Source organism: Bison bison, unplaced genomic scaffold (genome assembly GCF_000754665.1).
Source record: "Bison bison bison isolate TAMUID 2011002044 unplaced genomic scaffold, Bison_UMD1.0 scf7180017864371, whole genome shotgun sequence".
Classification (NCBI taxonomy): Eukaryota; Metazoa; Chordata; class Mammalia; order Artiodactyla; family Bovidae; genus Bison; species Bison bison.
The window spans coordinates 16,455,772-16,470,749 of NW_011494943.1; the positions used below are offsets into that span (position 1 = coordinate 16,455,772).

Consider the following 14,978-nt stretch of genomic DNA (forward strand, 5'->3'; position numbering starts at 1 on the left):
GCCCCCAATCCCTCCCAGCATCAGAGTCTTTTCCAATGAGTCAACTCTTTGCACGAGGTGGCCAAAGTACTGGAGTTTCAGCTTTAGCATCATTCCTTCTAAAGAAATCCCAGGGCTGATCTCCTTCAGAATGGAAGGTTGGATCTCCTTGCAGTCCAAGGGACTCTCAAGAGTCTTCTCCAACACCACAGTTCAAAATCATCAATTCTTCAGCGCTCAGCTTTCTTCACAGTCCAACTCTCACATCCATACATGACCACTGGAAAAACCATAGCCTTGACTAGACGGACCTTGGGTAGGCTTACATATTACTTAGTTTTTGTAGTCCCTGTGTTCTGAGCACATCTCTCAGATCCTATTTACCATTTTTGAGCATTCCCAGCCATGATGTGGTTTTGCTCCCAATAAGCAGCACCTATAGCTTTTGTTTGTAAGACTACCCTCATGCTACTGAAGACTGCTTTTCTCTCTTGTACAGAAAACAAAGAAAGTGTGGCTGGGTCAGCCAATGACTGATTGAGGGAAAGTGTGAAAGATCTCGATTGGGACAACTCTGAGGTGTAATTTACAGAGATCTTCAGTGGGATTATTCTGAAGGTATCAAGACTTTGTCTAAGATGGGGTTTTTACTTGGCTTCTTCCATCCCCTTATATAAGTTTTCTTTGGTAACTCTTCTGTAACAATTCACTTGCACATAAATACTAGTCTCAGGGTCTGCTTCTGAAAACCAAATTTAGGACACTTGGCTCTGAAGTGGTCCTCAGAAGCAGACCATAAGGTGGTGTATGTCTTGCTGGACAGGTTATAACAAAGATTCCATTGATGGTGTAAGGGAAGAGGTAATAATCCCTAACACATGCATATGTATGTGTATGCTAAGTCATTTCCAACTCTTTGCAACCCCAGGCACTGTAGCCCACCAGGCTTCTCTAGTCCATGGGATTTTCCTAGCAAGAATACTAGAGTGGGTTGCCATTTCCTCCTCCAGGGAATCTTCCTGACCCAGGGATTGAACCCACATCTCCTTTATTGATAGGCCGATTCTTTACCACTGAGCCACCTGGGAACCTATAACACACTGTATTGTTGAAACTGCTGAGATGTTCACCTTTGGAGAATTGATTGTAAAACCAATACAATATTGTAAAGTAATTAGCCTCCAATTAAATAAATTTATATTAAAAAAATTTGAACAAAAAAAACATACAGGTAGAAGGGGATATAATGGCTCAAGTAATATTCTCTAATGTTTGAGAAATATGAGTAAATTTTAATTTTACAATATAATTGGATGGTTGTTGCTTAGTAACTTGAGGCATGTGTAAAGGGCAGGCTTCCATGGCAGCAGTTTAAGAGGCTCACATCTTTTATTTGAAGAGACAGTGTTGAAGACCAAGATCAGGACCTGATGGTCAGAAAGGCAGAACCTCAGAGAAAGCTGAATGTGCAGTCTTGGAAAGTCTGCTCTACCACAGTCATGGCTCTAACAGGGAGTTGGACACTGAGACCTGTGGTAGGGACATTTGGATGGATGCACTTATTGCCTCATTAAAGATAGTGTTCCATAGACCCTCTTGAGGAACATAGTTATTTGATGGATCTTCAGGTCTTACATAATAGATTCATTCTGGTATACCCAATTTATTTGAACTTTTTGTTCACTCCTCAGCATTGTATCAAGGCAGTTCTGGCATTTTCACCTAATTTGATGTGGGCCATTGTCTTCCAAGCTCCTAGGAGCCAACCCAGAAGCTTATTGTCCACTCCAAGTAGTTTTGGCTGGGCATTAAAACTGGACTTACAGGAACAAGCACCTACACATCAACAAACTCTTCCTATCCAGCCTCAGCCTCATTTTCCACACTCTATTCTGGGTTATACTTGAAGATCTTATCCCAGAAATGCTGTCCTAGTCCTTGCCAGTACATATCAGCTAAGTATTGCAGTTCCTTCTATGAATAATCTCTTTATCCTTTAGAAGGGTCAGCACTTCTTCAGTTGGGTCAAGCTGAGACTTGAATCTGTTATAGGTCCAGTAGCCAGGAAGGGAAAGTACTGTCTTTCAAAGTATTTGCCTTAGTTGGGGCTTCTACGTAGCTTCTTGGAAAGGAACAAAGCTCCAAACCTCTAGTAAGTAGGAATGGCCCAATTTCATGAGACTAGAAATTCAGGAGAATTGGGGGACCAGTTAGGTGAATTTGAAGCAAAACTTGATTTTTTTTTACTGTACTAACCAAGAGAAAAGATTTATGAGAACTACTCTAGAGAATTAAAGTCTTTCTACCAAGACATGACACTAAAATTTTAATACTGAAACATAGGTACCACTAAGTCCAACTCTACACAAATATTTACATTAAGCAGTATAATGCAGAATCAACATGACAATTATTGTTAATGGCAAAACATAATTACCATACCAATCTTAGGTTTATAATGACTTTATACTCACCTGTAATGACTTTCACTTCTTCCATCAAATTATGCAGATCAACATTTCCATTTGCTACAAGTAAAAGTCCAAAAGAAACACATAATAATGGTATGACCTTAGGAAATATATATAAATTACTCATATAGTATAATAAAGTCAGCTAAATTAGGCTCACATCAAAATTTAAATGAACACTCCTTTAAATTTGGGGATTTTGAAGATTTATGTCATATTAATAAAGTTTTTTGGAGATCATAAACTCTGGGCCAGAGAGAAGGCTGGCTTTTGGCGAGCCCTTCTGTTTTATAAGTATAATTATCAAAATTTCCTTGATGCTGACCTGATATTCTGGTACTGCCAAAGATCTGACCGAGGCCCTAATCAAGCCTGGAGCATTCAGTGAAGGCAGCATGTGGGGGTTAATATCTGAGATGAGTAAAATAATTAGCAGGAGCTAATCAGAAGAAGGAGAAGGAGAAAGGGTTTTTAACAAGTAGGAGATAAGTTAATACTGTGATACTTGAAGTATCTGGTTCCTAGACCAGCTGCATAGGCATCATGTGGGAACTTGTTAGAAATGTGAATTCTAGGGCCCCATCTCAGACCTACTGAATTAGAAACTGGGTATGTGGCCTAGGAATTTGTGGTTCATCAAGTCTGAGAAATTCTTATACACACTCAAGCTTGAGAACCACTATGATAAGCAAAATGGGTCTGGGATAGCATGCTATGTATGAGCAGTGTAGGATGGCCGGACATAGACTTGGATTACTGTGATATTGAATGGTTTGCCTTGGAAATGAACAGAGATCATTCTGTCGTTTTTGAGATGCATCCAAGTATTGCATTTCGGACTCTTTTGTTGAGTATGATGGCTACTCCATTTCTTCTGGATTACTGTGATATTGAATGGTTTGCCTTGGAAACGAACAGAGATCATTCTGTCTTTTTTGAGATTGCATCCAAGTATTGCATTTCGGACTCTTTTGTTGAGTATGATGGCTACTCCATTTCTTCTTGGAGACTGCATCCAAGTATTGCATTTCGGACTCTTTTGTTGAGTATGATGGCTACTCCATTTCTTCTAAGGGATTCCTGCCCGCAGTAGTAGATATAATGGTCATCTGAGTTCAATTCACCCATTCCAGTCCATTTTAGTTCGCTGATTCCTAGAATGTTGACGTTCACTCTTGCCATCTCCTGTTTGACCACTTCCAATTTGCCTTGATTCATGGACCTGACATTCCAGGTTCCTATGCAATATTGCTCTTTACAGCATCAGACCTTGCTTCTATCACCAGTCACATCCACAGCTGGGTATTGTTTTTGCTTTGGCTCCATCTCTTCATTCTTTCTGGAGTAATTTCTCCACTGATCTCCAGTAGCATATTGGGCACCTACCGACCTGGGGAGTTCCTCTTTCAGTATCCTATCATTTTGCCTTTTCATACTGTTCATGGGGTTCTCAAGGCAAGAATACTAAAGTGGTTTGCCATTCCCTTCTCCAGTGGACCACATTCTGTCAGACCTCTCCACCATGACCCACCCGTCACGGGTGGCCCCATGACGGGCTTAGTTTCATTGAGTTAGACCAGGCTGTGGTCTGTGTGATTAGATTGACCAGTTTTCTTTGATTATGGTTTCAGTGTGTCTGCCCTCTGATGCCCTCTCGCAACACTTACCTTCTTACTTGGGTTTCTCTTACCTTGGATGTGGGGTATCTCTTCACGGCTGCTCCAGCAAGTCTTAGGTTACTCTCACCTTAATATTGAGCTCTCTTCTAAGCTTTTAAGTATTTATCTGGCACCAATTATAATTATTTTTTAAGGCTGTCACATAGAAGATAACAGGAAAAAATGCCCTAAGAATATCTCTAGTACTCACCATCAACTTGTAGCTTTTTTGACAATTTAGCAAATTCTTCTTCTGTGAGCTTGACTCCCATATTTTCCAAAGCCTTATGGAGATTATTCTTTTTAATCTTCCCCTCTTAGGACAGAGACAGTAAAGCAACATTTGAAATAAGTCATATAATAGCAAAACAAGGAAAATATTTAAAAGGTGTTATTAGTATTAACTTTAATGACCACATAGTAAAGCAAAAGAGATAATATATTTCATGATTTTATTATCATTTTATTTCAAAAAGGCTGAAACCCCAAACAAATGTGTCCACTTGAAGATCCAAATAGAAAGTCAATATAAGAGAATTACATTTCCTTTATCTATCTATCTATCTATATTTCCTTTTTCTATTCTTGGTGACAAGCATACATAGTAAAGCAGTGTTAAGGGTCTTAAATAAGTAGAACTGCAGGCCACAACTTAATTCCTCTACACAAAAGATAGGGTTATTTCTGTTTAGTGACTTGATATGTGAGTTAACAGTGTAGTTGACCACTGCTCTTTAACAATGGTTAGAGTTTTTTCTTGGTTTTGGTTGGGGTAAATTTTTCCTTTTGATAAGAAGTTGAAAAGAAACTAAGACTATACAGGACTTACTGGTAAGAGAAATTGTATGTTAATAGCAGACAGAATGTAGTCATGCTAAAAGAATCATAAATGACAAATTATATAAAGATAAGATTTATACTTGAATGATATGTCTGAAGGACTTTGATAATATAAATTTATAAAATCTAGATAATATACTTTAAAATTTTGTTTCTTACTTACTTTTGAGAGACTTCACACTCTTCATTAATCTATTATGATATAACTTTCCAGCAGCTGTAAGAAAAGCCATAATTCACATAATGGTAAAATTAGTAAGATATAAAATAATATGAATTAAATAATTTCAGAAATAGAAAATTTTAAACTTTTTATCCATATACAAAATCAATTATTTTTATATAGTAGCAATGAGTAGTTCAAAAATATACTAAGAAAGCAGTTCCATTTACAAGAGCATCAAAACAAGTAAAATGCTTAAGAATAAATTTAACAAAAGAAGTGCAAAACTTATACTCTGAAAACTATGAAACACTGTAGAGAGAAATGAAAGAAGATATAAATAAATGAAAAGATATCCACATTCATGGATTGGAAGATCTAATACTGTGAGGATGACAATATTCCTCCAATTGATCTACAGATTCAATGCAATCTTGTCAAAATTCCAACTGGTTTGTTTGCAGAAATTGATGGTCTGATTCTAAAATGCATTCAGTGAAACAGGGACCCCAAGTAGCCAAAATAACCTTGAAAAGGAAGAAAAACTTTTGGGGACTCACACTTTCCAATTTATAAAATACAAAGCTACAGTAATCAACACAGAAGGGTACTAGCGTAAGGCTAAATATATAGATCAAAGAAATAGAACTGAAAGCCCTAAAATAAGTCCTCTAATATATCGTCAATTGGTTTTTGACAATGGTGAAAATAAGGAAAGAATAGCCTTTTCAACAAATTGTGCTGGGAAAACGAAATATTCACATGCAAAAACAACATTCTTTTGGATCCCTACCTCAAACCATATACAAAAATTAACTCAAAATGTATCAAAGACCAAAATATAAGAGCTAAAACTATAAAACTTTTAGAAAAAATATGGGTGTGAATTTTCTTGACTTTAGGAAATGGTGTTTTAGATATGACTCCCAAAGCAGAAGCAAAAAGATTTTAAAAACTGGACATCATCAACATTAAAAACTTGTGCATCAAAGGACAAAATCAAGAAAGTGAAAAGACAATCCACAGAATGGGAGAAAAATTTTGTAAATTACATATTGGACAATAGACTTATGTCTAGAATATATAAAGGATTTGTACCTAGAATATATAAAGAACTCTTACAATTCAACAATAACAACAACAACAAAGCCCAATTTAAAAATGGACAAAGGATATGAATAGATTTTTCTCCAAAGGACATATACAAACACCAATATGAACAAGGAAAAGATGCTCATTATCATTAATCATCAGGGAAATGCAGATTCTAAGCAGAATAAGATACCACTGAAGGCAATGGCACCCCACTCCAGTACTCTTGCCTGGAAAATCCCATGGACGGAGGAGCCTGATGGGCTGCAGTCCATGGGGTCGCTAAGAGTCGGACACGACTGAGCTACTTCACTTTCACTTTTCACTTTCATGCATTGGAGAAGGAAATGGCAACCCACTCCAGTGTTCTTGCCTGGAGAATCCCAGGGACGGGGGAGCCTGTTGGGCTGCCGTCTCTGGGGTCGCAGAGAGTCGGACACGACTGAAGTGACTTAGCAGTAGCAGTAGCAGTTACATCCACTAAGATATAATCAAAGGACAGATTAATAATAAGTGTTGATGAGAATGTGAAGAAATTGGAACTCTCAACACTGCTGGTGGAAATGTAAAGTAGTACAGCCACTTTGAAAAACACCTTGGATTCCTCAAAATCCAAGAGCTTTTTTGCTCTTGGATTGCCAGAGCTACCACACGACCCAGCAATTCCACTCCTAGGTATATACCCAAGACAAATGAAGACATACATCCACACAAAAATTTGTATGTGAATGTTCTTAGGAGTATCATTCATAATAATGGAAACAACCCAAATGTCCATCAGCCAATGAATGGATAAATAAAATGTGGTATATCCATATAATATACTATTATTTGGCAATAAAAAGAAACAAAGTATTACCATATAACATGACAGGGATGAACCTTGAAAACATTGTGTTAAATGAAACTAGTTACAAAGAGTCACATATTGTATGATTCCACTTAAAATGTTCAGAATAGGCAAATCAATGGAGACAGAAAAATAGATTAGTGGTTTGCCAGGGCTGAGGGGGATGGAGGAATTGGAGAGTGACTGCTAATTGTGTGTAGGGTATCTTTTTGGGATAATAATAATCTAAAATTGATTGCAGTGATGGATGCACAATTCTGTTAATATGCTAGAATTCATTGACTTGTATACTTTATTGAGTTAATTGTTTGGTATGGGAATTATATCTCAGTAACACTGTTACAATGTTTTACCCCAAATTTTCATCTTTATATAACAAAGAAATTAGAGATGCTTTTCTCAATATTGCCTTGTGGCTCAGCCGGTAAAGAATACGCCTGCAATGCGGGAGACCTGGGTTCGATCCCTGGATTGGGAAGATCCCCTGGAGAAGGGAAAGGCACTCCAGTGAAGGGAAATACCCACTCCAGTATTCTGGCCTGGAGACAACTGAATTGGACACAACTGAGCGACTTTCCGAAGAAGGCAATGGGCATCCCACTCCAGTAGTTAACCTGGAAAATCCCAGGGACGGGGGAGCCTGGTGGGCTGCCGTCTATGGGATCACATAGAGTCGGACATGACTGAAACAGCTTAGCAGCAGCAGCAGACCCACTTTCACTTTCTTTCACAGTATAATAAACTTGTCCTGTCCAGCTAGGCCTACTATAATAAAACATTTGTTGTTCAGTCACTCAGTCATGTTGGACTCTTTGCGACCCCATGGACTGAAGCATGGACTGAAGGCTTTCTTGTCCTTTACCATCTCCTGGAGAATGCTCAAATTTGTGTCCATTGAGTCGGTGATGCCATCAAACCATCTCTTCCTCTGTTGTCCCCTTTTCCTCCTGCCTTCTATCTTTCCCAGCATCAAGGTCTTTTTCAATGAGTTGACCCTTCACATGAGGTGGTCAAAGTATTGGAGCTTCAGCTTCAGCATCAGTCCTTCCAATGAATATTCAGGATTGATTTCCAAGGGATCCTAAAGGAAGATCCCTTGGATCTTGCAGTCCAAGGGACTCTCAAGAGTCTTCTCCAACACACCAGCTTGAAAGCATCAATTCTTTGGTGCCCAGCCTTCTTTATGGTCACATCCATACATGACTACTGAAAAAACCATTGCTTTGACTATACAGACCTCTGTTGGCAAAGGAATGTCTCTGCTTTATAATACGCTGCCTAGGTTTGTCATAGCTTTCTTCCAAGGAGCAAGTTTTTTAATTTCATGGCTGCAGTCACTGTCCACAGTGATTCTGGAGCCCAAGAAAATAAAGTCTGTTGCTGTTTCCATTGTTTCCCCATCTATTTGCCATGAAGTGATGGGGCCAGATGCCATGATCTTATTTTTTTTTTTTTAATATTGAGTTTTAAGCCAGCTTTCTCACTCTCCTCTTTCATCTTCATTAAGAAGTTGTTTACTTCCTCTTTGCTTTCTGCCAAAAGGGTGGTGTCATCTGCATATCTGAGGTTATTATAACAAAACATAAATGTCTTTTTTTTTCCCTTTTAATTCTTACTTTTATCCTTAATTTCTTTATTCTTTATCTCTATATTTTTCCTTAATAATATAAGCCCACCAGTGGCCTAAGTGATAACAACAGACATTTCTTAGCTCTGATGTCAATTTATACCTGAAGAGTCTCTTGGTTTCTAAAATAAACTCTAAATGACAGTGATAGTTGTTTTCTTAATTTTTTTAAAAATTGAAGTACAGTTGATTTTAAATGTTTCAGGTATACAGCAAAGTGATCAGTAATATACAGATTGGGTTGGCCAAAATTTCATTCAGATTTTTCCATAAGATGTTATATATATGACCTTTTCTTTAGTTTTTTTTCCATTATAGGCTATTATAAGATATTGAATATACTTTCCTGTGCTATACAGTATGTGCCTGTTGTTTATCTATTTTATATATAGTAGGGTATATCTGTTAATTCCAAATTTATCCCTCCCTGCCCTTTCTCCCCCTTTGGTAACCATAAGTTTGTTTTCTATATCTGTGAGTCCATTTTTGTTTTGTAAATAACTTCATTCATATCTTTTTGTTTTTAGATTCTATATATGAGATATCATATGATATTTGTCTTTCTCTGTCTGACTTATTCACTTAGTATGATAATCTCTAGGCCCATCCATGTTGCTTCAAGTGGCATTATTTCATTCTTTTTGATGGCTGAGTAATATTCCATTGTATATACATACACTATATCTTCTTTATCCATTTATATGTTGATAGAATTTAGATTGTTTCCATATCTTGGGTACTGTAAATAATACTGCTGTGAATATTAAGGTACATGTGTCTTTTTGAATTAGAATTTTCTTTGGATATATGCCTAAGAGTGGGATTGCTGGATCATCAGTATCAGTTCAGTCACTCAGTTGTGTCCGACTCTTTGCGACCCCATGAATCACAGCACACCAGGCCTCCCTGTCTATCACCAACTCCCGGAGTTCACTCAAACTCACGTCCATCGAGTCAGTGATGCCATCCAGCCATCTCATCCTCTGTCGTTCCCTTCTCCTCCTGCCCCCAATCCCTCCCAGCATCAGGGTCTTTTCCAGTGAATCAACTCTTCTCATCAGGTGGCCAAAGTACTGGAGTTTCAGCTTTAGCATCAGTCCTTCCAAAGAACACCCAGGACTGATCTCCTTTAGGATGGACTGGTTGGATCTCCTTTCAGTCCAAGGGACTCTCAAGAGTCTTCTCCAACACCACAGTTCAAAAGCATCAATTCTTTGGCACTCAGCTTTCTTCACAGTCCAACTCTCACATCCATACATGACCACTGGAAAAACCATAGCTTTGACTAGACAGACCTTTGTTGGCAAAGTAATGTCTCTGCTTTTGAATATGCTATCTAGGTTGGTCATAACTTTCCTTCCAAGGAGTAAGCGTCTTTTAATTTCATGGCTGCAATCACCATCTGCAGTGATTTTGGAGCCCAGAAAAATAAAGTCTGACACTGTTTCCACTGTTTCCCCATCTATCCGCCATGAAGTGATGGGACCAGATGCCATGATCTTAGTTTTCTGAATGTTAGCTTTAAGCCAACTTTTCGCTCTCCTCTTTCACTTTCATCAAGAGGCTTTTTAGTTCCTCTTCACTTTCTGCCATAAGGGTGGTGTCATCTGCATATCTGAGGTTATTGATATTTCTCCCAGCAATCTTGATTCCAGCTTGTGCTTCCTCCAGCCCAGCATTTCTTATGATGTACTCTGCATATAAGATAAATAAGCAGGATGACAATATACAGCCTTGACGTACTCCTTTTCCTATTTGGAACCAGTCTGTTGTTGCATGTCCAGTTCTAACTGTTGCTTCCTGACCTGGATATAGGTTTCTCAAGAGGCAGGTCAGGTGGTGTGGTATTCCCATCTCTTTCACATTTTTCCATATCTTGGCTATTGTAAATAATACTGCTATGAATATTAAGGTACATGTATCTTTTTTGAATTAGAATTTTCTCTAGATATATGCCTAGGAGTGGGATTGCTGGATCATATAGTAACTCAATTTTTGTTTTTATTTGAAAGGAATCACCATACTATTCTCAGTAGTGGCTGCACCTACTTACATTCCCACCAACAGTGTAGGAGGATTTCCTTTTTTGTCACATCCTCTCCAGCATTTATTATTTGTAGACTTTTTGATGATGGCCATTCTGACCGGTGTGAAGTGTTATCTCATTGTAGATAATGATAGTTTTTATACATAACTTGAATTTTAGTTTTTAAAATGGTCTTTTATCATGTTTTATAAGAAATTAAAATTTTAATATGAATCCACAAAAATTCAAGCTCCCTGGAAGCCCCCACAGACATTTGTATGGCTCACCATCAGTTGGCAGTGTTTTCATTAGCTTTTCTAGTTCTTCACTTGAAAGCTCAATTCCAAGATTTTTAACAACATTTTTAACATCTTTAGACTCAATCTTCTCACCTTTAAAATAGATTGGATATATATATCATCATTTCATATAGCAGCAATTATTTCTAAGGAAGTTACTTTATGATGATTAATTTTCAACTTGAGGACTGAAGTAAAAATAAAACATTTTCAACTTTAGAATCGTCAAGTCAAATTTATTTCCTTAATATAAACAAAAGAGTTTCTCCTAAAATTAGAAAAGACCACTTCCATAAAATTTGATCAGTTAATAAAAAGGTGCTTATTCAAACAATATTTTAATTTTAAAAATAAGAATTATGTAATGAATATAATGAAAATATTACCTTGATCATATTTAGGTTTCATGCTTTAATTTGCCATGCCACTCTATACTAAGGTTATTAAACACTGGTGAAGTGAATTATATTATTGGCATAAACAACAGATTTATAGAATTTAAAAGCAAGGACGAATATAGTAATTTCATTACAAAAACTTGAATAATTTTATATCAATAATTAGGCATTATAGGCAAATATGGGAAGACAGCAGAATTCATGTCAATGATAGAATACTGAGAAATATTAGGGAGAAAAGAGAATTTAATGTAGGTAATTGGAATCTTAATTTTATAGTAACTTTCACTCACCTGTGAAATCTGTGACTTTATCCATCAGCATTTCTAGAGAAATTTTCTTATCAACTATAGGAGAAGATCAAAATCACACTGAGATATAATACTTATGAATGTGCAAAATGCAAGAATAATTATCATAGTTACACCATGTGTTAGGCGCCATCCTAATTGCTTTATATACTTAACAAAGATTTATTGAACACAGTTTCTAGATTATTATTTTATCTTTTACTTTTTTAATAAGCAAAGAAGAAAATTCTAAATATGAAAACCATACAGTTGCAATGATGTAATTTCTGGCCTATAATATTTCAAACCTATTTGTTTTACTAAAGGGAAGTAATTCAGATGTGAGTACATCTCAAGAATCGACATTCTTGTATTCAAAATTTGCAAGATTCTACTATTAACAATCATACTGTAGACAGCATAAAAGTTACCTATATTATACATATCAAAGTATAATGCTTTAATTTCTACTTTAACTTGATGCTCATAAATTCAAATGACATTCACTATGCATTGGTCACTGACATGATATATCACCACACTTCTCTTTTCTTCCTACAGAAACTGTCATTTCTCCCATTATGTATACTCAATAGTTTTCAACTAAACTTGCCTCATGGTAACTACCATATCTGATAACATACTTACCATCAGCATGTATATTTTGAGTCAGATCTTTAAGTTCTGAATCTGCAAGTTTGATTTCTAGATTGTTCAGAATGGTGTCCAGGTTCTTGATATTAACTTTCCCACCTAAGAAAAGTAACAGAAGACCATAAAGAGTATTAAATGATTCCAAAAGAAAAGTTTCTTTAAATTTTTTGATACCATATACCCCATTGTGAATTGAGCAGTATATCATTACTCATAAAGTTTATACAGTATTTTAGGCAGGTTATGTACCCACTAAAAAGCCTATTCAAGAATTCCCTCAATGCCTACTAACCTAAGGTTAAGGATATTTGCTCTAAAGTGAAAAATACAAATTAACTAATGTTCAACAATTCTAGCACAGAGACTAAATATTTTAAACCTTCAAGGATGTAAACTATGAAGTTAGAATTAAGGACATTTCTTGGTTACCAATGAGGAGAGGGAAAAGAGGAGGGACAATTTGGGGGTAAGGGGCTAAGAGTTAGAAACCATTATGTATAGAATAAGTAAGCTACAAGGAAATATTGTACATCACAGGGAATATGGCTAATATTTTATAATTCTGTGGTGGTTTAATCGCTAAGTCATGTCCAACTCTTATGACTCCATAGAATGTAGCCACCAGGCTCCTTTGTCTCTGAGATTTTCCAGGCAAGAATACTGGAGTGGGTTGCTCTTTCCTTCTCCAGGGGATCTTCCCAACCATGCAGGCAGATTCTTTACTGATTGAGCTTTGAGGGAAGCCCAATAATAACTCTAAATGAATATAACTTTAAAAAATTGTGTATCACTATGTTGTACACCTAAAACATATAAAACTGTACATCAACTATACCTTATTAAAAAAAAAACATGTCCACTTCTTCTGAATCTAGTCTTAGGGACTAGTCTATACAACATAAAGTTTTAAATGAAGTTCAATAAATGCTCAGGGAATTCTGGTTCTGGGGGCTAATATTCTTTACTTCTAAACAATATTTAATATAACCTTTGATGAATGAAAACTCCATTTAGGTTTTTTTTTTTTGCATCTTACTAAATTCCCTGAATCACTGCTATATTTTTGCTATACAAACTTGAAGTGTGGTATTTCTTTTCCTAAAAAAGTTAGGAAAATCACAAGAGAATATGGGACTTCTAAGACAGAACATGAGATTCATCTGCAAAATATAGACTAAATGCTAAAAAAGTACAAATTTGTAATTAGTATACATGACAGATGGTGGCATTTGCAAATTCAGTATCTTGGAAAAAGAATACTATGGGGATCTCATATTCATTTGTGTTCTCATTATGTTTCTCAGTTCAGTTCAGCCACTCATTTGTGTCCAACTCTTTGCAACCCCATGGACCACAGCATGCCAGGCTTCTCTGTCCATCATCAACTCCCGGAGTTTACCCAAACTCATGTCCATTGAATCGGTGATGCCATCCAACCATTTCATCCTCTGTCGTCCCCTTTTCCTCTCACAGTCAATTTTTCCCAGTGTCAGAGTCTTTTCAAATGAGTCAGCTCTTCACATCAGGTGGCCAAAGTATTGGAGTTTCAGCTTCAACATCAGTCCTTCCAATGAACACCCAGGACCGATTTCCCTTAGGATGGACTGGTTGGATCTCCTTGCAGTCCAAGGGACTCTCAAGAGTTTTCTTCAACACCACAGTTCAAAAGCATCAATTCTTAGGTGCTCAGCTTTCTTTATAGTCCAACTCTCACATCCATACATGACCACTGGAAAAACCATAGCCTTGACTAGATGAACCTTTGTTGGCAAAGTAATGTCTCTGCTTTTTAATATGCTGTCTAGGTTGGTCATAACTTTCCTTCCAAGGAGTCAGCGTTTTTTAATTTCATGGCTGCAATCACCATCTGTAGTGATTTTGGAGCCCCCCCCCAAAAAGTCTGCCACTGTTTCCACTGTTTCCCCATCTACTTGCCATGAAGTGACGTGACCGGATGCCGTGATCGTAGTTTTCTGAATGTTGAGTTTTAAGTCAACTTTTTCACTCTCCTTTTTCACTTTCATCAAAAGGCTCTTTATTCTTCTTCACTTTCTGCCATAAGGGTGGTGTCATCTGCATATCTGATGTTATTGATATTTTTCCTGGCAATCTTGATTCCAGCTTGTGCTTCCTCCAGCCCAGAGTTTCTCATGATGTACTCTGCATATAAGTTAAATAAACAGGGTGACAATATACAGGCTTGATGTACTCCTTTTCCTATTTGGAACCAGTCTGTTGTTCCATGTCCAGTTCTGACTGTTGTTTCCTGACCTGCATACAGATTTCTCAAGAGGCAAGTCAGGTGGTCTGCTATTCCTATCTCTTTCAGAATTTTCTACAGTTTATTGTGATCCACACAGTCAAAGTTAATAAAGCAGAAGCAGATGTTTTTCTGGAACTCTTTTGCTTTTTCAGTGATCCAGCAGATGTTGGCAATTTGATCTCTGGTTCCTCTGCCTTTTCTAAAACCACCTTGAACATCTGAAAGTTCACAGTTCATGTATTGTTGAAGTCTGGCTTGGAGAATCTTGAGCATTACTTTACTAGCATGTGAGATGAGTGCAATTGTGTGGTAGTTTGAGCATTCTCTGGCATTGCCTTTCTTTGGGACTGGAATGAAAACTGACCTTT

The 14,978-nt window shown here is 37.0% G+C and overlaps 1 protein-coding gene across 1 annotated transcript in view; it reads right to left on the bottom strand.

Moving 5' to 3' along the window:
* LOC105000618 overlaps positions 1-14,978 on the bottom strand; it is a 122,291-nt gene that overhangs the window by 52,752 nt on the left and 54,561 nt on the right. The window contains 6 exon segments of the mRNA XM_010856563.1: positions 2,454-2,507; positions 4,320-4,424; positions 5,112-5,165; positions 10,994-11,098; positions 11,697-11,750; positions 12,342-12,446. Of these exon segments, the coding sequence (XP_010854865.1) occupies positions 2,454-2,507; positions 4,320-4,424; positions 5,112-5,165; positions 10,994-11,098; positions 11,697-11,750; positions 12,342-12,446 (477 nt within the window).